Source organism: Camelus dromedarius, chromosome 3, assembly GCF_036321535.1.
Source record: "Camelus dromedarius isolate mCamDro1 chromosome 3, mCamDro1.pat, whole genome shotgun sequence".
Classification (NCBI taxonomy): Eukaryota; Metazoa; Chordata; class Mammalia; order Artiodactyla; family Camelidae; genus Camelus; species Camelus dromedarius.
In genome coordinates this window covers 37,006,098-37,029,666 of record NC_087438.1, presented here as the reverse complement: position 1 = coordinate 37,029,666, position 23,569 = coordinate 37,006,098, and the positions used below count along the sequence as shown (strand labels likewise).

General features: G+C 38.9%; 1 protein-coding gene and 1 long non-coding RNA gene across 2 annotated transcripts in view; one reads left to right on the top strand and one right to left on the bottom strand.

Annotated features, from left to right (window-relative positions):
* Positions 1–394: 394 nt before the first annotated feature.
* On the bottom strand, positions 395–8,976 carry SETD9 (SET domain containing 9). The gene is made up of 6 exons (XM_031445435.2): positions 8,821–8,976; positions 6,918–7,285; positions 5,432–5,555; positions 5,080–5,195; positions 4,238–4,343; positions 395–2,958 (listed from the first exon to the last, which is right to left on the bottom strand). Exons 1-6 carry the CDS (start codon positions 8,916–8,918, stop codon positions 2,871–2,873), a joined length of 900 nt encoding a protein of 299 aa, XP_031301295.1. The 5' UTR covers positions 8,919–8,976; the 3' UTR covers positions 395–2,870.
* A 76-nt stretch (positions 8,977–9,052) lies between these two features.
* Positions 9,053–23,569, top strand: part of LOC135321051 (uncharacterized) — a 30,592-nt gene continuing 16,075 nt past the window's right edge. The window contains exon 1 of the long non-coding RNA XR_010380465.1: positions 9,053–9,142. This is a non-coding gene — a long non-coding RNA (uncharacterized LOC135321051). The remainder of the gene's footprint in view (positions 9,143–23,569) is intronic.

Genomic DNA, 23,569 nt, shown 5'->3' with positions numbered 1-23,569 from the left:
TCATATAAGTGATAAGATTGCACATAATGGCAGATTTGATACAAGGATAAAAACCTTGACTCCTCTGCTTCAGTTGCTTGTTGAAAATCACATTTCTTCATTCACAGACACCAAAGAGCCTTAATGTGCAGGGCTCTCTGGTGGACACATACACAGAAGCGCCTTCAAAGGGGGACAAGCACTAGCCTGGTGTTTTGAATACAGCCAAGAGTGCAGCCAAGTGCACATAAGAGCATGGTGTTTCAGGCTTTCAGGGGAGGGAGGAGAGCCTTGTGGGAGCAGAATGATCTCCAGTCACTCGTAGTCCTTATCTGTTTTGGCCTGCTGCCTCTCGGACTTCTCAAACTCTTCATGCCATCTGTCAACTGGATTTTTTTGTTATATGCACTTTCAGTTTTTGTCTTTTTTTTTTTTTGGTGGGGAGAAGTAATTAGGTTTATTTGTTTATTTTTTTATTTAGTGGAAGTACTGGGGATTGAACCCAGGACCTCTACCACTGAGCTATATCCTCCCCCCAGTTTTTAATTTAAATTAGTCTCTGGGACATAGCACTGTTTATCATTTCCCACCTAGGTAAGTGATCTCTAATCCTTAGCCTCTTCAACGTGTCTTTGTGGGTTCTCTGACAAAATAGTGGACAGGGGCACTCAATTCATGGTCCTAGACCAGAAATGCTCACATTTTTAGAGATTTAATATACTCTAGCTGGAATTCATTTTAGAGACACACATGCTCTATTGTGTACCTTGATTTTGATGAGATTGTTTTTACAGAGGTAAAGCCAATACTGCCACAAATTTGTTTTCTGTGTAGAATTAATAAAAGCATTTAATAAGTATGTCAAAAATAAGTCATTTACAAATATTTAAAAGTTATTCTAATAAGAAAAATTCTATTTTTTTAAATGTTAATGTTTTATTTTTTAAAAATATCTTCACCCCTGCAGTCCAGACCAAGTCATGGTACTGGGCAAGTTTTAAACTCCCACTGTGAGCATTTTGTTAGCAGGAACTATGTTATTTTTTTAATCTCCTAGGACTCTTCACATAGCAGGTATTCACTAAATGTTTGTTGACCTATATTACTCTTAAGCTGATGATGACTTTTCCCCCAACTTAAAAAAAATTTTAAAAACCTTTAAAGACAAAAGTTAAGATAACAGTATAAAGAACAACCTAGATTAAACAATTAACATTTTCCCCGATTTGAACTTTTTCTATATAACATGGATTTTTTTTCTGAATTATTTAAAAAAAGTCTTTGACATTGCAACATTTCACTTCTAAATACTCCACCTAGTATGTCCATAGGAGTTAAAAGTTTCTGTATTTTACATAAAGTTCTGGGTAACAGGATCTTGCTCAAATAGCTTGGCTTTTTTACAAGATGAGTCCCCCTGATCTCTCAAAATCTTGGTGGCACGAATAAAAGACAAATGAGGCTGAGAAAAAGATGCTGTCATGGATTTATGTGCACATACCAGGTGAATTCTATAGAGAAGTAGAAGGTGGATTCTCAGGGGTGGCAGTTGGGGACCAAATTTCAATAAGGTGGTTAGGCGAGGTGACAAAGAGTGAGCTATAATGGCTATCTGGGGGAAAGTTTTTGGAAGCAGAACTAGTGCAAAAGGCCTGAGCTGAGAGTGTGCCTGGCGTGTTCAAGAAGTGGCAAGGAGGCAGGTGTGGCTGATTGGGGTGAGCTGGACATGCAATCAGAAGTAGTGAAGGACTTTACTCCAAGGTAGGAGTTATAGAAGGGTTCTGAGCAGAGTTGGGTCAGAATCTGATTTATGTTTAAAAGAATCATTCTTAATGATCTGTTCTGTAAAGGGGGCAGCATGGCAACAGGGAAGGCAATTAGGAGCCTTTTGAAATTGAAATAAACTATGCAAGAAAAACTGTTGGTGCAGCAGTGAAGGTGGTCTGAATCTGGTTATACAGGTTCCATTTTAGGATTTGAGGGACCCAGTGGATAACACCCTCCTCCCTATCCAAGTTTGAAACTGACATCTGGATGCAGAAGTCAGGTCGATGGAAATCAAAGTAACTCATTAACAGGGCAGAGAGCATCCCAGAACACACTCTGCTGGGAGAGTCCACAGAGAAGGAACTAGAGGGGTTCAGGCCATGAGTGCCTAGTTCTTTTCCCAAAATAACCTCAGAAAACCACTCTTCGTCCAATGGGGAGAGAGAGGCAGGAGTATTACTAATGAAAGCCCACGGAACATGAGAAATGGAGAACAGGTGTTCTTCCCACCACCAGCTTTTAACTCAATTTCCATGCTGAAACAATGTCTCTCATGCTCTTAAAAAATTTGTGTGTGTGTGTAAATGTTCAAATAAAGTAGAGAAAATAGTATAATGACCTTCCATTTTCCCCTTACACAGCTAAAACAATCTTTAAATCACATTCCACCCCCGCCCCCCTATTAATTCATGGCAACACAATGAACAATTTTGGCTTTAGATTATTTTGTAAAAATAAAGTTTTTACAGAAGTTTGTACACATCAAAGGTACAAGAATTTCTGATGACTTGGCTAAACTCTGATAAAACACCCCAGGGGTATTTAAAATAAAAGAAAAATTGAAATTTTAAGTTTAGACAGTAGGTTTTAATTTAGTAAGCTACTGTGTACTTAAGCAAACCAATTAACATTGGAACTGCATTACAAATTTAAAATTGTAATGAAGCAGATAGCTTTTATCTTGGAATTGAAACATAAATATAATATCAATAAAAACAAACAAAAAAATCCCACTCCAATTAGGTTTCAAAATATTTGTTCCGCAGGTGGAATGCAGAGAAACCAAAAAACATTTGGAATTAATTCAATAGCTGAGTAGAAGACCTAATTTCTAATTCAAAGAGTTAGCTGACAATTGTATAGTAGTTTGAAAAAAGTTCTTCTCCTTGTTTGATGTCCCTGAGTGCGACAAGAACGACACATCGAAGTGGACTGAAAACAAAAAGAGACAAAAGTTAGAGTATTAACAGATACAAGCTCATAGTTTTAATATAACCAATATGGGTTTTACAGATATAATTTTATTCAAATTCCTTACTGCTATCTTATTATTTGATTTCTATGAGGAAATAGGTCTTATCCCTGATGGAGGTATTTTAGAGTATGTTTATTCTACATCTTAAAAAGACCACAAATCAATACATTTAAACAAATGACTACCTCTGAAAATGTTTCTATGTTCAGGCCCTCAAAACTGGTATCACAAAAAACATTTCAAAATGACACTCATTATATAGTTTAACACTTAAAAAAATTAATTTGTATCTCTGCATTCTGCAAAGCTGGAAGCATTACTTAAAATTAACTGGAATTTTTAAAAATACATTTTATGGACACAGCAAGAGATATGCACCTTCAATGTTCCTACTCATTTAATTTTTTCTGTACTTTTAAATAGTAATAATAATATGCCCCAGAGTATAAGGCTGAAAAATTGTTCATTGTCAAATATACAAACACAGAGAGAGACATAAAAGTTATCCAGTTTTTAGTACAGGGAAAAGCTTAAGTTTTAAATATCATTCATCTTCAAAGGACAACTTAATAGGAGCCATACAAAACAAAGTTTGCCAGCAACTGGCAGCTCAGTGAAATGACATAAAGATAAAATCTTCCTATAGCATTCTTAATAAAGACTTCTTAGTTCTACAGAATTACTTATATTTAAAAATTGCTGCTTAAGTATTCTCAGTAAACTTTCCACTTAATGAACAGAGAATAAATGTTACATTAAAAATTCATATCTTCTGAGTATTTCCCTTTTTTTCACTATTAAGTTTTTGTGCCTTAATAGTGAAATGGACAAAAGAAATAATAGTGTAATTTGGCCCATTTCTTCAACTGGGTGCTCTCATGTAAGGTGGAGAACAGGATTCTTAAAATGATTTAATTTTATTTGAAGATTTGTAGGTAGGAAAAACAACAGAAACACCTGAAAAAAAACTTCAAAGTTGATACTTAAAAAGGACTACATAGAATAAAAGTGGGTAATAATAAGCTTAGAATAAGCTAAGCTAATGGAAAATTTTAGATTTTGAATAAGCCTACATTAACACTTTAAGGTGTGATGAACATAAAAATCCAACTTACAATTTTTCAGTATAAAATAAAACAACTCACCCCAAACTCTATATAGATTTTTCTTAGAAAACATATATTTTTAGGTATAGCATAAGACAGAAGATAGGAAAATCTCTTCCAGGAGACTCACCTTTGTTTGTCATTGCTGTAGGCAATGTTTGGAAGATACTGCTTCAGTTCTATAGGGAAAACTGCAGGCACATCAAATTCCTGATAACAGACATTGGCTGCTCTGTCTAGGAACACGTATAAAATTTTTAGAAACAGCGATATTACAAGGCCATGGAAAACAGTCCTGAATTATGGCACTTGATATGTGGTTTGTCTAAATTATTAGAAAATGCTCAAATTAATAATTACTGTTATATTCCATGTACTGCTAGATTTTATTTATACACACACACATATGTTTGTATGTTTTATTATTTACTTTTTGAAGATCAAGAAACAGGGGCTCAGAGAAGTTAAAGGCTAGGGAGAAGTCAGGCTTCAAGTTCATGTCTCCCTAACGCTAAAGTCTACGCTAAATGTAGCCAGATGATCAAACTTATACTTATGGGAAAGCCAAACCCTGGAGAAGGTAGGTGATTCATAAACTTAGCAACAGAATGGAAATACCAGTCTAGTGATTAACCTATAAGGCTATGTTGAAGCACTGACAAAATAATCTCCAAGTTAACTATTAAAAAATATTAAAATAATAATGATCAAAAAAGAGCAGTTAGTTAGCAGTTGCCTATATTTACTGCAAAATCAGAATAAACATAGTAAACTAAAGGATTCCAATTAATGTATATCATTATCTCCTCAAATTCTCTCTTCGAAATCTGCCCGTACAAAGTTCGAGTTTACTCAAGGGTTCTGAACAGTTGAGATGTTAAACTCTACTGCCACTGGCACTCAGTCATGTGGCAAAGGAGGAGCATTACCACTGCTGTATTTATATCTCACAGCCCCACGGTGCCAACTTACCATTTGAACAATTGTTGACATACTGTCCTACAGCCAATGGATTATGAATTTCTGACGTTAGCCACGTACTATCACTCATTTTTAAAGGGCCAAGTCGATCCCTCCCATTGCAAGATCTGAAACAGGTGAAAGCATTACCTAAGAGATTGTTCCTCTGTATCTTAACATTCAAAGTTAACCCTAGAATTGAACAGGGCAATTTTTCTTAGAAAACTTTTGTCTAATCAATAGGGCAACTGAGTTGCTACATAGTAGCTACCTAAATAAAATTTTATTTAGAGTACAAATGCTAGTTATCATTGTGGTGTGGTTCTGTCTCCTATAATTATATTTGAACATGGCACCAACTTACCTGTACACGACTTTGGATATTCCTTTGTCATTTCCATCGATGAGTACTCCATCCAGGCATCTAAAAATAAATGGATTTCCAATGGACTGGAAAAAGATTGGCTCATACTTCTGATATACTGTACCTGGTGTACAATAGGACAAAGACACAGTAACATATAAAGATCAGAAACATCATGATAAGAAACCTTCTCTGGAACATAAACATAACATGGGAGAACTTGTTTTAATTGCTCTACCTTTTTCTAATATTTTACCTTCAATCTTGACCATCCCATTCTCTGTGGCTACTTTCCCTTAAAGAATTAAAGAATGCCGAATAGCAGGTAGAGCACAGAACCAACTTGCCCACAGAGCCAAGTAAAATATGACCAATTTGGTTAACAAAAACGTGAACACCACATTTTAGGCTAAGTTTTACAAAGCTGTGTTTTTATTTTTTAAAGTAGAATGAGAGTTGACATTTATTAAAGAGCCTTGTGGGGAGGGTATATAGCTCAAGTGGTAGAGAGCATGCTTAGCATGCATGAAGTCCTCCTGGGTTCAATCCCCAGTACCTCCTCTAAAAATAAAGAGATAAATCTAATTACTTACCCTCCTCCAAACAACAACAACAACAACTAGCTTTTTAAGAAATGTATTTTAGTAGTAATCAATTAAATAATGTAGACATATATGGGAATACATGAGTCTGACATTCAAGTTGTTTCTCCTTCCATTGGCAATGGAGGAAAGGAGAAAATTAATATTTACAGGGTGCTTCCTATATTCCCGGCAGGTTAATCTATTTATTAAATTTATTTTAGTATTAATTTATTTGTTGCTGGTTTGTCCTGTTTAGTCTTTACAGAGTTACATTAGTTGTGTAGGAAGAAACTGAGACTCTTTTGCTTAGGGACATGAAATTAGAAAATAGTAGAATGACTTTTTAAAAACATATGTCTGACTTAAACATTCACACATACTTTCCACTATACTACATAATACGTTTAACAAATTACATATTCTACTGAGCATTCTAGTCAACAATGTTTTGCAAAGAAGCTGCTTTACTTTTTAAGTTTAGAAGTGGCAGGAAGGTCTTTATTCAGTAATTTATAGGTTTAAATTTTATCTTTCATGTTTTAACCCATATCATTTTTTTACCTTTAATTATTATCTAAGCCAAACTGACTTATTCCCTAGTGCTTTTTAAGTAATCAGTCTTACCAAAGTAGACCATACTATAGTCTCCTAATTTAAAACATTGATTAGAAAAATGTCCTTAAAAGAAAAATACATTTATCCCAACAAATACTCCAGGATACTTTCTAACACATAAGACAATTTACAAGCAGTTAATTTCCAAATCAGGATTTAAAAATCTGTGGAAATCGGAGTTTCCAACTCAGTCCCTTACTCTAAGGATTACAGGGTTAGGCATTTTGTTGAACTTATATTTATCTGTGTATAAGAAATTCTTGGCAAAGTACTAATTGTGTCATTACCAGGATACATAGATACAACCGCGCCTTTTGGTACCAATCCTTTAGTAATGAAGACACCTTTCCCAGCAGAAATCAATGAGCTAGTTGCTCGGGCAACACTGAAACCCAATGTCTTGTAAAGAATTTCTTCTGGTTTAAAGGTATTTTGCTCTTCATGACTGTATTCAAGATGTTTCACCCTCAGATGCTGAACTGACAGTAGGTCTTGATATTTTGATTTAACAGGTTCTGGAAGCACAGTCAAGATATCTGATTGTTTATTGAAATCATTTATGAATAGAGCCTGGAAAACTTTCAGTAATGTTCCTAGGACATCTTCATCTGAGATAACTTTGTCTTTGGATTCCTCTGGAACATATCGGAGGGTCCTGAAAATGGGAAAAGTTTCTATTCACTATCCTTCAACTGATAAAAGCCAGACTGTCGATGTCCTCTGGGTTACTGGCCTTTGTGAAGATGATTCTCATGTGTTTTCAGGGCATAACACTAAGTTCAGAAAAGAGTTTGGGTATTGTCCACATCTATCAAAATTCATCAAATTGTACATTTGAAATATGCATAGTTTACTATACAGGAGCCATACCACAATAAAGGTGTCAAAAAAAAAAAAAGTTTGTGTATGGTTCTAGTCACCTGACTACTGACAATACCTATGCCAGTCAACAACAGCCAGTATTTATGAAAGGCCCGTTCCCTACCAAATGCTGTTGCGTCCTTGCATTTTTTTAAATCTCATTTCTGCACACAAGGAAACTAAAGCTTGGAGATGTTAGGGAACTTGCCCAAGATTCTAAAGGTGGTAATTGGGAGAGTCAGAAGGAGAAACAGAGCTAGTTCCCCACTACACCCACAGCCATCATGTGAATGTTATCACATAATGAGAACCCTTATATTGTAATGGCTCTTTTTACAGATGTGTAGTTTCAAAGACAAATTTGAGTTAACATTAAATACTTTGTGTCACATTCTCTGCCAGGAGTGTTTACTGCTTTAATGACATTACTTTTACTTCCATAATTTTTAAGTACTATTTTTACTTCTGAACGAAAAAGGAACCAATTTCCCCGTCACAATTCGGTAGTAATGATGCATCTGAATTCATGTTCCGGTAGTATGAAACTCTGGGGACGTCTGTGGTTATCAACCAGCCTTCAACGGAACTAGTTTGTCTACTCAAGTGAGCATCATGTTGACCTCCTCCAGGTCACCAGCACGCCACTTATTAAAGCCAGCAATGACAGTGATCCTACGGCCACCCTCTCAGCTAGATCCCCTTCTTCAAGCACTGAATCCGTAATTTAAACCCAATACTCCGACGGGCTTTTTTGCTTGTTTTTATGCGTCAGCTCCTCCATGCTGTTATCCTCACAGGAGAGCTGGTTTGCTTTCACCATATCAACTACGGAGCTGTGAAAACAAACCACGGTCTGGCTTTTCTAAGAAGTTTCAAGCTCCTAACTATGCCTTAGCGGAGAGAAGATCACGCACTCTCAGGCCGCACAAATTCTTTTCTTTTTAAAAAGTTTCCATTTCTTGCCCAAACACAGGGACCCCAGTGCCAGCGAACAGCAAAAGAGAAAACACGAGCCACCGGCCGATAATCCGGCCGGTAACCCGGGCCTGGCGGACATCGCAGCGCCAGGGACGACGGGAAACAGGCCCTAGGCCCCGCCCACCTAGAGCCCCGCGCCCTCTTCAGGCCCCCAGCCCGCCTCAGACTCCAGCGGCCTCCACCTCGGCCCCGCCCCTCAGGTCCAGCCCGCCTCAGGCCGCTGGGCCGTCCTAGGCTCCACCTGCTTGAGGCTCCGCCTGCCTTGGGCCGGCTCGCCTGAGTCCCAGAGGCCGCAGTGGCGTCACCGGACTGAAGGAAAGCCGTCCTGGTCTGGTCGCCGCGTCCTCTCACCTCGGGTTGTGGCTTAGGTTCAGCGCGATCCAGGGTACGAAGCGGTACCTGTAACGGCGCCACCGCTGCCAGAGGCCCCGCAGCAGGCGGCCCGGCATGGCTGTCCCGTGGCGCAGTGACGAGGACACCGCGGGAGAGGTGGGTCGCGGTCTCGGGCCCGCCCCGCCCCGCCCCGCCCCGACCCGAGGAGGAGCGGAGGCCGTGCTGTTCCGCCCCTCCGCGGTCTCCGCCCTCAGCGCCGCGCTCCGTGGCCCTGTACCCACGGCTCCTGTCGCCTGTGTTTCGGTGCCTCCGCTCTTGCGACCCGAGCTCACTGAAACAGGTGCGTAGAGCTGTAGGAGGCTCCCTTCCTCCCTTTTTCTTTCTCCTCCGTTCAGGCTCGTGTATTTTCATACACACACATGCACATATACACACACACACGTTTAAGACTAGTGTACACAACGCATAGTTCCAGTAGGGGCAAACTACCAGAATAACTCAACCGTCTCCAAATCAGCAGGTGTTTATTGAGAACTAAACTTACTGATGCCATTTCTTTAGGCTGGAAAGTCCATTTTCCTGTTCTTTGCTTAAGAGTGAGGGTAAATTCTAACCTAAAGCCTGAATTGAACAGGTCAGATGTAGTTAAAATTTGGGCGGATTCAAGTAGCTTTAGGACTAATTTGTTCAAGTCCAAAAAGGGAAAGAAAAAAGTATCTGTTAAAGTTTCTATTTCACTGTAATATCATATAAGTTGTTGGCAAACTCTGCCATCAGGTGTTGTGTTTGGTAAATTGGAGTCCTCCAGATTTACCTAATTTGCTAAATGGAGGTGTTACCGGAAAAGGAAAATAAGAATTACCTCAGTTCTTAGTCACTCGAAAAAAAAGAATTCTTGATGAGAGACAAAAAGCGTGATATAAGCAAGCTTTTTATTAGTGAAGTAAAAAAATAATGAAAGATAGTCCACTCCCGAGAACTGGGAGTGGGCCAATCCAAGAGAGGAAAAATGGCACCATTCCCTGGTTTTTCCTGTTTTTATATCCTGGTTTCATGATTGATTGATTGACTGACAACTCAGGTTTCCTGCAGTCTGGTTGACTGACAGCTCAGGTTCCTTGTGCTCTGGTTAATTGACAGCCCAGGCACCTTGTGTTCTGGATTGTTCCTTTCCCCTTCCTCTCCCCCTGCCCAGTGCTCATTTCTGTCTAAACTACCTAACATTCTCCTCTCTAGTCATAGGACCCCCAGTCTTTAGGAAGTAGAGGGCGACGACCACTTAAGCTACTTCCTGCTGATCTGGGGCAACAATGGAGCTTGCTGGGGTCCCAGACTAGCTGGCTGTCACTGGGCAGGTGGTGAGTGAAGGGTCAGTGTCCATCAAGGGGCTTGTATAAAAGCTGTCTTGGATGATTGGTTGATTACCTTCTTGTATAGCCATTTGAAGTTTGCCTGTAGACAAAAAGAAACACATTTTATAAGAAGGTTGAAAAGTTAGAGGTCTAATACATAGAGCTAATCCTAGCAAAGGGATGAAGGGGGCAAACAAGGGTCATACCTACTTAAATGGAGTGGAGAGGGATCCCAACACTCTTAGGCAGAAAGGCCAGCCTCGAGCAGTGGGATCTAGCCGCTTGGAGAAGTATCCCATGGGCTGTTGGGTAGGACCCAGCCATTGGGTGAGGACCCCAAGGCTATTCCTCCTCTCTAATGAACATATAACTGGAATGGCGTTGTGGGATCTGGAAGCCCCAAGGTCGGGGATCTTACTAGGAGATTTTTTAGTTCTTCTATTGATTCCTGTTGAAAAGGACCCCACTGGAGAGGTACTGAGTCATCCTTATCCTTTAAGCTGTCATGTAGAGGTTGGGCTAGTTAGGGATCCAAAGCCTACAGTAACCTGTTAATCTGAGAAATGCCCTGAGCTATTTTCGAGTAGTGGGATTAGGGAGCTGTAAGATTCCCTGAATTCGTTCAGGGGAAAGGCTATGGTTTCCAGGAGTCAGAACAGCTCCTAGCTAAGTTACCTCTTGTTTGACCATTTTGGGTTTGGACCTGGAAATTTTATATCCCTTCTTGGCCAAGAAGTTAAGAGTTTGGACTGCATGTTGGATGGCCTGTTTTCGAGTAAGGGAGGCGATAAGTAGGTCATCTACATATTGGAGAAGAGTTCCTTTTTTAAGCTGTAAGTCCTGTAAATCTTGGGCCAAGTGTTGCCCAAAGAGGTGAGGACTATCTTTAAATTCCTGTGGTAGTACTGTCCAGGTTAACTGGCATTGGTACCCACTGGGTGAGTCCCACTGAAAGGTAAATCAATATTGGGACTGGGGACTAAGGGGTATACAGGAGAAAGCATCTTTTAGGTCTAAAGTAGTGGGTACCACTGGGTTCCTGGAGGTTTGTTATTAGTAATACATAGGGGTTTGGAACCACTGGATGAAGAGGCACTACAGCCTCGATTATGATTTTTAAATTTTGGACTTGTCTATAGGCCCCATCCTTCTTAATGACCAGAAGGATAGGTGTGTTGTAGGATCTAGAGAAGGGTCCAGAGAAGGAAGTTAGGACAGAGTAGGTGGCTCCAGTATCCAAAAGGAAAGTTATTGTTCTACTTGCCACATCCATTTGTCCTGGTAGCTCCAGCCCAATGATGAAGATCTCTTGTGTTGGGGCTGGCTGGAGGGGGCTTCTTTAGTCCCAGACAACCATCTGAAGATCACAGGCCAGTGCTCCCCAATGGGCTGTTTGGCTCGAGGGACAGAGGGCCACCCAATTACCTTGCTTGTTACACCAAAAGTAGGCAGATTTTGGAGGTTTGTCCTTATGGGGACATTTCTTGGCTCATTGACCAGGTCAGCGGAAGATACTGTATTTATCATCAGGCTTGTCTCAGGATGCTGGGGGCTAAGGATTTAGGGATGGTGGCTGCCCTTGAAGGGCTGTAATCATTCTGGCATGCCTTGCCTCTTCGTTCCTTCTCCTGAGCCTTGGCTTCTTGTACCTGATCTCAATTAAACAGAAACTTGTGGTAGCAATGGTTAGCATTTATCAAGAGTTACTCTGGGTTCCTGGATTGCCTTTTGGAGTTTTTGTCTAATATCAGGGGCAGATTGGGTGAGAAATTTATCCTTTAAATGAGGGGTATATGGTAGGGAGAGCAGGGGAGGACGTACGTTTAAGGGAGTCCCCTTCTCAAGGAGGTGTTGGGGACAGCAGATTGCTGATAGTAGCCACAGCCAAGGTGGTTATTTTGCATTTCTTTAGGAGATCATTGCTGTCCCTCAGCAAATAAAAGATCTGGATATATGGTATTTTAGGCCATTTACCTTGTGTAGTGTAGAAGAGATTAAGCTGGAGCAAGGGGTTTGAATTTTGCTCCTATTTATGGGCCATGCTTTTGGCTAAGATGTAACCCAGGGGAGTCCCAGCAGGGATCAACTGTTGGCTTTCCATCTGAAGGGCAGGATACTGGGGGAAGGAGGGTCTTCAGAGCTCAGCGTCTCGAGGTGAAGCCCACAAGCTATAGTCTGATGTCTCAGTCTTCTGCCTGTAGCCAAGAGTACCCTGAAGCCATGGACCGAAGAGAGCCTGGCATCCCAGGGTCATTGGCCTGCAGAAGGAGGACCTGGCATCCCGGCCTCTTCTCTGGATGGGGAAAGTGACCACAGTCTTACCATGAGCTAGGAGTCTCCGCAGTCCAAGAAAATAGTCAGTTTTAACCCCGCAGGTGGTCGGTGATCCAGGAGCAGGAGAGCTGCTCAACTGGGATAGCCAGAGAAAGGGGGAACAAAAATAGAGGAGTGTGTTACAGTTGGAGGGTCCATATGGAAACTCCTGAATGGGGAAGGCAGCAGGAGAGGAGAACTTGTGCTAGAACTCCAGCAACTCAATTTTAAGGAATATATGTGTTTTTCTTTGGAGGGTTTGTAGATTAAAACGGTCCCAGTTGGCCAACATGTAGCCCAAAGGAGTCCCAGCAGGGATAGACTCTTGGTTTCCCATCTGAAACAAGGGTAGGATACAAGGTGGTTTTCAGAGCTTAGCATCCTAAGGTGAAAAGCCCATGGACTAGGCTGACGTTTCAGCCTCTGTCCACAACCAAATGCATCCTAGAGGGTAGCCATGAATCAGCAACGCCTAGCGTCCTAGGGTCCTGATTCGGGGATGGAAGCTGACGTCTCAGCCACCTCTCCAGAAAGGGGGAAACGGCCACAGTCTTACCGTGTGCTGGGTATCTCCGTGGTCTGATTGGAATGATCTCTTTTACGTTAGCCAGTGGCTGGTCACCCTACCATGTCTTGTATTCTCAGTCCATCTGCCACAACTGGCCCCAGGAGCTTATGCTGTGCTGGCTGGCCTTGGGGAGGGAGAGAGAAATGAAGGAGGAAAGATTAGGTTTAAGCACGCAATCTAAGTCCTGGCACCAAGATTAATGTCACTGGAAAAGGGAAATAAGAATTACCTCAGTTCTTAGACACCCGAAAAAAAAGAATTTTTGATGAGAGACAAAAAGCATGATATAAGCAAGATTTTTATTAGTGAAGTAAAAAAATAATGAAAGTCCACTCCCGAGAATTGGGAGCAGGCCAATCCAAGAGAGGAAAAATGGCACCATTCCCTGGTTTTCCTCTTTTTATATCCTGGTTTCGTGATTGATTGATTGAATGAATGATTGATTGATTGACAACTCAGGTTCCCTATGCTCTGGTTGATTGACAGCTCAGGTTCCTTGTGCTCTGATTAATTGACAGCTCAGGTTCCTTGTGTTCTGGATTGTTCCTTTCCCCTTCCTCACCCCCTGCCCCGTGCTCATTTCTGTCTAAACTACCTAACAGAGAGTTCAGTTCCAGGATGTATAACAAATGGCATTCAAAGAGTAACTTTAAGGTCTCCAAACTTACAAGGAACCAAAAATAACTAGTTGACTTCTTACCTGTAATAATATACTTATCTTTAAAAACAAAAAAAATAATTTTTGTATATGTTTCTTCAAGCGCTTTTTAAAAATTTTTAAATTTGTTATCATATGGTTTAATCATCTACAGTGTACATCTAGTACAAAGGACTGTTTTTCCCAGACCTTACTTATTTACTTTTTGAGGCATAATTGACATATAACATTATATTAATTTCAGGTGTACAATATAATGATAAAATTTGTATATATTGCAAAATGATCACCACAGTAAGTCTAGTTAATGTCTGTCACAATACATACTTTTTTTTTTCATGAGAACTTTTAAGATGTATACTCTTAGCAACTTCCAAATATACACTATGGTATTACTAACTATAGTCACCATGCTGTATATTACATTCCCATGACTTACTGTTTTTTAAAAGGAAGTTTGTACCTTTTGACCCCCTTCACCCATTTCAGTTACCCCTGGCAACCACCAATTTATTCTATGTATCTATGAGCTTGGGTTTTTTATTTTTTAATTTTTTTCACTTTTTTTTGATTCCACATATAGTGAGATCATACACTATTTGTCTGTATCTGACTTATGTTACTTAGCAGTGCTTTCAGGTTATATCCCTGTTGTCTCAAGTGGAAAGGTTTTTTTTGTGGCTGAGTAGTATGCATTTTGTGTGTATGTGTAGATATGTATTATATATATCTCTATCACATCTTTATCCAGTCATCTGTTGATGGCCACTTAGGTTGTTTCCATGTCTTGGCTATTGTAAATAATGCTGCAGTGAATGTAGGGGTGGAGATATCTTGCCTCTTTTAATTTATTTTTTTTATTGCTTTTTTTTTAATGGAGGTACTGAGGATTTTTTTAATGGAGGTACTGGGGATTGAACCCAGGACCTCCTCCTGCTACGCATATGCTCTACCACTGAGCTACTCCCCCCCCCCCCCCCCCAGATATTGTTTATAAATAGTGACTTGGTTTCTTCTGGATACTTACCCAGGAGTGGAATTGCTGGATGATATGGTAGTTCTGTATTTAATTTTCTGAGGAACTTCCATGCTGTTTTCCATAGTGGCTGCACCAATGTACATTCCCACCAACAACACATAAGAGTTCCCTTTTTTCCACATCTGTGCCAACACTTGTAATTTGTTGTTTTAAAAAAATTAAAAAAAAATTGAAGTATAGTTAATTTACAATGTTGTGTAAATTTCTGGTGAACAGCATAGTGACTCAGTTATATGTATATATTCTTTTTCATATTTTTTCATTATAGATTATTACAAGTTATTGAATATAGTTCCCTGTGCTATACAGTATGATCTTGCTGTTTATCTATTCTGTATATGATAGTTTGTATCTGCTAATCCCAAACCCCCAATTTATCCCTACCTCCCCCTTTCCTCTTTGGTAACCATAAGTTTGTTTTCTATGTCTGTGAGTCTCTTTCTGTTTTGTAAATAAGTTTGTTTGTGTCATTTTTTTAGATTCCACATGTAAGTGATGTCATATGAAATTTGTCTTTCTCTGTGTGACTTACTTCACTTAATATGATAATCTCTAGGTCCATCCATGTTGCTGCAAATGGCATTATTTCATTCTTTTTTAATGGCTGAGTAGTATTTCATTGTATATATGTATCACATCTTTTTTATCCAGTCATCTATTGATGGACATTTAGGTTGCTTCTGTGTCTTGGCTATTGTAAACAGTGCTGCTGTGAACATTGGGGTGCATGTATCTTTTCAAATTGAAGTTTTCTCCAGATATATGCCCAGGAGTGGAATTGCTGGATCATATGGTAACTCTAATTTTAGTTTTATAGGGAACTGCCATACTGTTCTCCATAATGGCTGGACTAATTTACATTCCCACCAACCACGTAGAGTGAGTTCCCTTTTCTCCGCATTCTCTCCAGTGTTTCTTATTTGTAGGCTTTTAATGATAGCTATTCTCACTGGTGGGAGGTGATACCTTGTTGTAGTTTTGATTTGCATTTCTCTAATAATAAGCAATGTTGAGCATTTTTTCATGTGCCTGTTGGCCATCTGTATGTCTTCTTTGGAGAAATGTCTAGAACTTCTGCCCATTTTTTGATTTGTTTGTTTTGATAGTAAGCTGTATGAGCTGTTTGTATATTTTGGAAATTAATCCTTATAGGCCACATTGTAAATATTTCTCCCGTTCTTTAGGTTGTCTTTTTGTTTTGTTTATGGTTTCCTTTGCTGTGCAAAAGCTTTTAAGTTCAATTAGGTCTCATTTGTTTATTTTTGCTTTTGTTTCCATTACTGTAGGAGACAGATCCAGAAAAATATTGCTGTGGTTTATGTCAAACAGTGTTTTGGCCGTTTTCCTTTAAGAGTTTTCGAGTATCTGATGTTATATTTAGGTCTTTAATCCTTTTTGAGTTTATTTTTGTATATGGTGTTAGAGAATGTTCTAATTTCATTCTTTTACACGTAACTGTCCAGTTTTCCCAGCACCATTTATTGAAGAGACTATCTATTCTACATTGTATATTTTTGCTGCCATTGTCATAGATTAATTGACCATAAGTGCGTGGATGTATTTCTGGGCTTTCTATCCTGTTCCATTGATATATCTGTTTTTGTGCCAGTACCATACTGTTTTGATTACTGTAGCTTTGTAGTATAGTCTGAAGTCAGGGAGTGTCATTTCTCCAGCTCCGTTCTTCTTTCTTAAGATTATTTTAGCTATTTGAGGTCTTTTGTGTTTCCATATAAGTTAAAAAATTTTTGGTCTAGTTCTTTGAAAAATACTTTTGGTAATTTGCTAGAGATTGCATTGAATCTGTATATTGACTTGGGTAGTATTTTAACAGTTATTTTAACAGTATAGATTCTTCCAAACCAAGAACATGGCAGATCTTTCCCATCTGTGTCATCTTCAGTTTCTTTTGTCAGCATCTTATAGTTATCAGAGTACAGGTCTTTTGCCTACTTAAGTAGAATTTATTCCTAGGTATTTTATTCCTTTTAATGGATGGTAAATGAGGTTGTTTTCTTAATTTGTTTTTCTGATATTTTGTTGTTACTGTATAGAAATGCAACAGATTTCTATATATTAATTTTGTATCCTGCAACTTTACTGAATTCATTAATGAGCTCTAGTAATTTTCTAATAGCATCTTTAGGATTCTCTTTTAAAAAATTAATTTAACTTTTAATTAATTTTTTTGAAGTATAGTTGATTGCAGCATTTTTTCTTGACTGCTCCTCCTTTGTTTCTGCGTTCCTTCCCTTCCTTGATAAGCAACTGTTTGAATCTTTGGATTCCTTGGAACTAAGGGAAGGCCAAGGAGGCTGAATGAAGCCTATTTCCTACAAATAAGAAATGGGAGACATGAAAAGGATTCATACCCAGGAAGGTCCCAGAGGGTCCTGACTGGTTTCTTCAGCACTACCCACAGTACTTCTGTTGTGGGAAAATGGGGCACAAGAGGATGGTCCTGTCCCAGGTCTTGGGTGAGTCCCTGGAACACACCCTGCCAAATAAGAGTCCTTGGCTTAGTCCAGGAAAGAATTCAAGAACAAGCCATAGTAAAGTGAAAGTAGATTTATTCTGACTCCATAGACAGAGTGCAGGCCATCTCAGAAGTTGAGAGGCCAGGATTTTCTATAATATTATGTCATCTGCAAACAGTGAGTTTTACCTCTTTTTTTCCAATTTGGATTCTCTTTTTGTTGTTGTTGTTTTTCTTCTCTGATTGCTGTGACTAGGACTTCCAAAACTATGTTTAGTGAAAGTGGTTGGGTCCTGAGTTTCGGCACCAAAAACAGAACAACAGCAAAAAAAGTGTTCTTGCTCTTAGAGGAAATGCTTTCAGCTGTTCACTGTTGAGTATGATGGTAGCTGTGGGTTTGTCATATAATGGCTTTTATTATGTTGAGGTATGTTCTCTCTATGCCCACTTTCTGAAGAGTTTTTATCATAAATAGACGCGGAATTTTTTCAAAAGTGTTTTTCTGCATCTATTGAGATGACCATTTGGTTTTTATTCTTCAGTTTGTTAATGTGTATCACATTGATTGATTTGTGGATATTGGAAAATCCTTATATTTCTTTAATAAATCCCACTTGATCATGGTGTATGATCCTTTTAATATATTGCTGGAGTTGGTTTGCTAGTATTTTTTTTTTTTTTGAGGATTTTTGTGTCTATGTTCCTCAGTGATATTAGCCTGTAATTTTCTTTTTTTGTGATATCTTTCGTTTTGGTATCAGGGTGATGGTAGCCTCATAGAATGAGTTCAGAAGTGTTCTTTTCTTTGCAATTAAAAAAAAATACTTACAGAAGGATAGGTGTTAACTCTTCTCTAAATGTTTGGTAGAATTCACCTGTGAAGCCATCTGGTTCTGGACTTTTGTTTGTTGGGGGTTTCTAAATTACTAATGCAATTTCAGTACTGGTAATTAGTCTGTTCATATTTTTTGTTTTTTTCCTGATTCAGTCTTCGGAGACTGTACCTTTCTAAGAGATTGTCCATTTCCTTGAGGTTGTCCACTTTATTGATATATAGTTGTTCATAGTAGCCTCTTATGATGCCTTGTGTTTCTGTGGTGTTGGTTGTAACTTTCTCTTTTTCATTTCTGATTTTATTAATTTGGGCCCTCTCCCTCTTTTTCTTGATGAATCTGGCTAAAGGTTTATCAATTTTGTTTGTCTTTTTAAAGAGCCAGCTTTTAGTTTCATTGATCTTTTCTATTTTTTTTTTTCAGTCTCTTTCATTTATTTCTGGTCTAATCTTTATTTCTTCTACTACGTTTGGGTTTTGTTTTCCTTTCTCTAGTTGCTTTAGGTGTAAATTTAGATTATTTATTTGAGATTTTTCTTGTTTTCTGAGACAAGCTTGTTATTACTTCTTAGAACTACTTTTGATATGTCCCAGCAGATTTCGATCATCATATTTTTGTTTTCATTTGTCTCTAGGAATTTTTTGACTTCTTTAGTGATCTATTGGCTGCTTCGTAGCATATTGTTTAACCTTGGTATGTTTGTGTTTTTTTGCAATTTTTTTTCTTGTAGTTGATTTCTAATCTCATAGCATTGTGATCACAAAAAATGCTTGATATGACTTTAATTTTCTGAAATTTACTGAGACTTGCTTTGTTGCCCAATATGTGATCTATCCTGGAGAATGTTCCATGTGCACTTGAAAAGTATGTGTATGTATTCTGCTGCTTTCGGATGCTCTAAAAATATCAGTTAAGTTTATCTGGTTAATTAATGTTCCCTTTCAGGCCTGTTTTTCCTTTTTAATTTTTTATCTGGATGATCTGTCCATTGATGTGAGTGAGGTGTTAGAGTCCCCCACTATTATGGTTACTGTCAGTTTCTCCCTTTGTCTGTTAACATTTGCCTTATATATTGAGGTGCTTCTATGTTCAGTATATATATATTGACAAGTGTTGTATCTTCTTGGCTTGATCCCTTGATCATTGTGCAATGTCCTTTGTCTCTGTAACAGTCTTTGTTTTAAAGTCTGTTTTGTCTAGTGTAAGTATTGGTACTTTAGCTTTCTTTTGATTTCCATTTGCATGGAAGACCTTTTTCTATCCCTTCAATTTCAGTCTGAATGTGTCTCTAAATCTGAATTGCGTCTGTTGTAAGCAGCAGATTTATGGGTCTTATTTCTGCATCCATTCAGTCAGTCTGTGTCTTTTGGTTGGAGCATTTAGTCTGTTTACATTTAAGGTAATTATCAATATATATGTTCTTATTGCCATTTTGTTTATTCTTTTGGATTTGTTTTTGTAGGCCTTTTCCCCCCTTTTCTTCTCTTGTTCTCTTGTGAGTTGCTGACTCTCTTTAGTGTTATGTTTGTCTTCCTTTTTCTTTTTTGTATGTGTCTTTATTATAGATTTTTGGCATGCAGTTACCAAGAGGTTTTGATATAGCAGTCCGTATTTATTTTGATATAGCAGTCTGTTGATGCTTTAAGTTGATGATTTTTTAATTAAATTAAATTTTATCTTAAATACCTTGTATTTGTATTCTCCTCCTCTCACAGGTACTGTTTTTTATATCATATTTTACATCTAATTGTATTGTGTACCCCTTAACTGCTTATTGTGGATACAGATGAGTTTCCTACTTTTGTCTTTTAACCTTCCTGCTAGTTTGTTTGGATGATTTCCTACTTTTACTGTATGTTTGCCTTTACTGGTGAGCTTTTCCATTTCATAATTTTCATGTTTCTAGTGTGGCTTTTTCTTCTGCACCTAGAGAAGTTCCTTTAGCATTTGTTGTAAAGCTGGGTTGGTAGTGCTGAGTTGTTTTAGCTTTTGTTTGTCTGTAAAGCTTTTGGTTTCTCCATCAGATTTGAATGAGAGCCTTGCTGGGTAGACTATTCTTTGTTGTAGGTTTTCCCCTTTCATCACTATAAATGTATCATGCCACTCCCTTCTGGCCAGCAGAGTTTCTGCTGAAAAATCAGCGGATAGTCTTATGGGAGTTCTCTTGCATGCTTTTTGTTACTTTTCCCTTGTTGCTTTTAATATTCTCTCTTTATCGTTATTTTTTGTGATTTTAATTATAATATGTCATGGTGTGTCCCTCTGTGGCTTAATCCTGTTTGGGACCCTTTGTACTTCCTGGACTTGGGTGACTGTTTCCTTTCCCAGGTTAGGGAAGTTTTCAGCTACTGTCTCTTCAAATACTTTTTCTCAGGCCCTTTCTCTCTCTTCTCTTCTTCTTGGACCCCTATAATGTGCATATTAATGCTCTTGATGTTGTCCCAGAGGTCTCTTAAATTGTCCTCATTTCTTCTCATTCTTTTTTTTTTTTCTGTTCTGCAGTAGTGATTCCATTACTCTGTCTTACAGCTTCCTGATCTGTTCTTTTGCTTCATTTGTTTACTATTGATTCCTTCTAATATATTTTTCATTCAGCTATTGTATTCTTCAACTCTGGTTGTTCCTTATATTTTCTAACTCTTTGTTAAAAACCTCTAACTTCTTACTCTGTGCATCCATTCTCCTCCCAAATTCTTTGATCATCTTTGCGATCATTACTCTGAACTCTTTCTCAGGTAGATTGCCTGTCTCCTCATTACTTAGTTCTTATCAGATTTTGTATTGTTCTTTTGTCTGCAATGTATTCCTCTGCCACCTCATTTTGTCTAAATTTCTATTTGTATTTTTATGTATGTGGTTGGTTAGTTATGTTTCTTGACCTTGGAGAGGTGACCCTCTGTAGGAGATGTCCTATGCATCCTGGCAGTGCACTCCCCCTCTTGTCACCCAAGGGCCTGGGGACAGCTGGTCCTGAGGTAGGATCTGGTCTGTGTTGCATACTTGTTCCACAGGCTTCAGGATTGTAATTTTCTTGCTTCTGGTGTCTGCCTCTGGTGAGTAAGGCTGGTTTAGAGGATTTTGCAGGCTTCCTGGTGGGAGGGGCCAGTAACTACCCACTGGTGGGTGGAGCTGGGTCTTGGCCCTCTGGTGGCAGGAGCAGGGGCATGTCTAGGAGCATGTCTAGAGATGGCTGTACACTCAGGAAATGTTTAGGCAGCCTTCTCTTAATGGCTGGGGATATGTCCCCACCCAGTTAGTTGTTTGGCCTGAGGTGTCCTAATGCTGGATCCTATAGGCTGTTGGCTGGGGCCAGGTCTTGGTGCTAATGACTCAAGCAAGATATAAGCCTCTAGGGGAGTTCATGCAGATGATTACTCCCTGACGTATCTGCCACTGTGTCTCTGTCCCCAGGGTGAGCCACTACCTCCCCTCCTCCCCAGGAGACCCTCCAAGACCAGTAAGTAGGTCTGGCCCAGGCTCCTATGAAATTACTGCTTTTACCCTTGGTCCCAGTGAGCATGAGGTTTTGTGTGCATCCTTTAAGAGTGAAATCTCTATTTCCCGAATCCTGTGGCTTTCCAGCAGTTAAGCTCTGCTGGCCTTCAAAGCCAAATACTCTTGGGGCTCCTTTTCCCAGTGCCAGAGCCCTGGGCTGGAGAGCCTGACGTGGTGCACAGAACTTACTCCTGTGGGAGAACCTCTGCAATGTAATTATTCTCCAGTTTGTGGGTCACCCACCTGGAGGGTATGGGATTTGATTATATTGCAAGACTGCCCCTCCTACCTGTCTCATTGTGGTTCGTACTACATGTCTTTAGTTATGGAAGATCTCTGGTAGGTTCCAGGCTTTTTTTTTTTCCCCAGTTTTATTAGGTAGAATTATTACAGTTTGACTGCACATACACATTATATTGCATGTCAATACATATATATGGTATACTGCACATTTTTTTTAGTTTACATATGTGTGCTAATTATTGCTTCTAAGAATGGATTAGATCTTTAGCTTATTAAGCTTACATAGTTATCAAAAGAATAAAGCCAACTACAAAATAAGAATCAACAGAATGTGGTAATCCAATCATAAAGGACAGTCAAATGTGCTTACACATATTCAAGAAATCAAAATAATAATTAGTTCATTTGTGTCTTTATTATTATTGTTGTTATTTTTTTAGATTCCTCATATAAATCATGTCATATGGCACTTTTCTTTCTCTTTCTGGCCCACTTCACTTAGAATGACAGTCTTCAGATCCATCCATATTGCTGCAAATGGCATTATTTTATTCTTTTTTATGGCTGAGTAGTATTTCATTGTATATATGTACCACATCTTCTTTATCCAGTCATCTGTTGATGGACATTGGGGTTGCTTCTATGTCTTGACTATCATAAATAGTGCTGCTATGAACATTGGGATGCATGTGTCTTTTTTAATTTTATTTTTCTCCGGATATATGCCCAGGAGTGTGAGGTTCCAGTCTTTTTTATAGATGGTTGTTCTGCAGTTGTGATTTTGGTGTCTTCATGAGAGGAGGTGAGCTCTAGCTTTTTCTACTCTGCCATCTAGGCCAGCAGCTAGTTTTGCTTGGTTTCCTTGGAGCAACTTACTCCCTTTGGGATTTCAAGGTGGGCCAAGGGTGTAGGCAGGCCTAGTAGAGTGCCTTGAGTCATCCCATCCCACCTCTGCTGAGCCATGCAGAACCTCTCTTGGGGTCTCATGCCAACTCTTCCAATCTGCAAAGCCCATGAGAGGAAAGAAAGGACTTCTCCTACTGTTACTGAGCCAAGTTTGTTTGCCCAAGGCACAGCATGCCAAATACTTAGAGAATGCCATGGATTGCAGCCTGTTGTCTCTTAGATAATAGTTATTCTTAAAGGGTATGTGGTGATATCTTATTCTGATTTTGATTTGCATTTCCCTGGCGATTAGTGAAGTTGAGCACCTTTGCATGTACTTGTTGGCTATTTGGACATCTTCTTTGGAAAAATGTCTATTCAGATCTTCTGCCCATTTAAAAAGTTGGGTTGTTTGTTTTTTGCTATCAATTTGTATGGGCTCTTGATATATTTTGGACATTAACCCCTTATTTGACATATGATTTGCAGATATTTTTCTTCCATTCAGTAGCTAGTCTTTTCATTTTGTTGATGGTTCCTCTGCTTTGTAGAAGCTTTTCAGTTTGATGTAGACCCACTTGTTTATTTTTGCTTTTGTTGCCTTTGCTTTTGGTGTCAAATCCAAAAAATCATTGGTAAGAATGATGTTGAGGAGCCTAATGCCTATGTTCTCTTTGAGGACTTTTATGGTTTCAGGTCTTACATTCAAGTCTTTAATCCACTTTGAGATAATTTTTGTGTGTAGTGTAAGATAGTAGTCCAGTTTCATTTTTTTGTATGTGGCTGTCCAATTTCCCCAACACTGTTTATCAACTGTCTTTTCCCCATTGTATATTCTTCACTCCTTTGTTGTAAATTTATTGACCATATATGCATGAGTTTATTTCTGGGCTCTCTATTCTGTT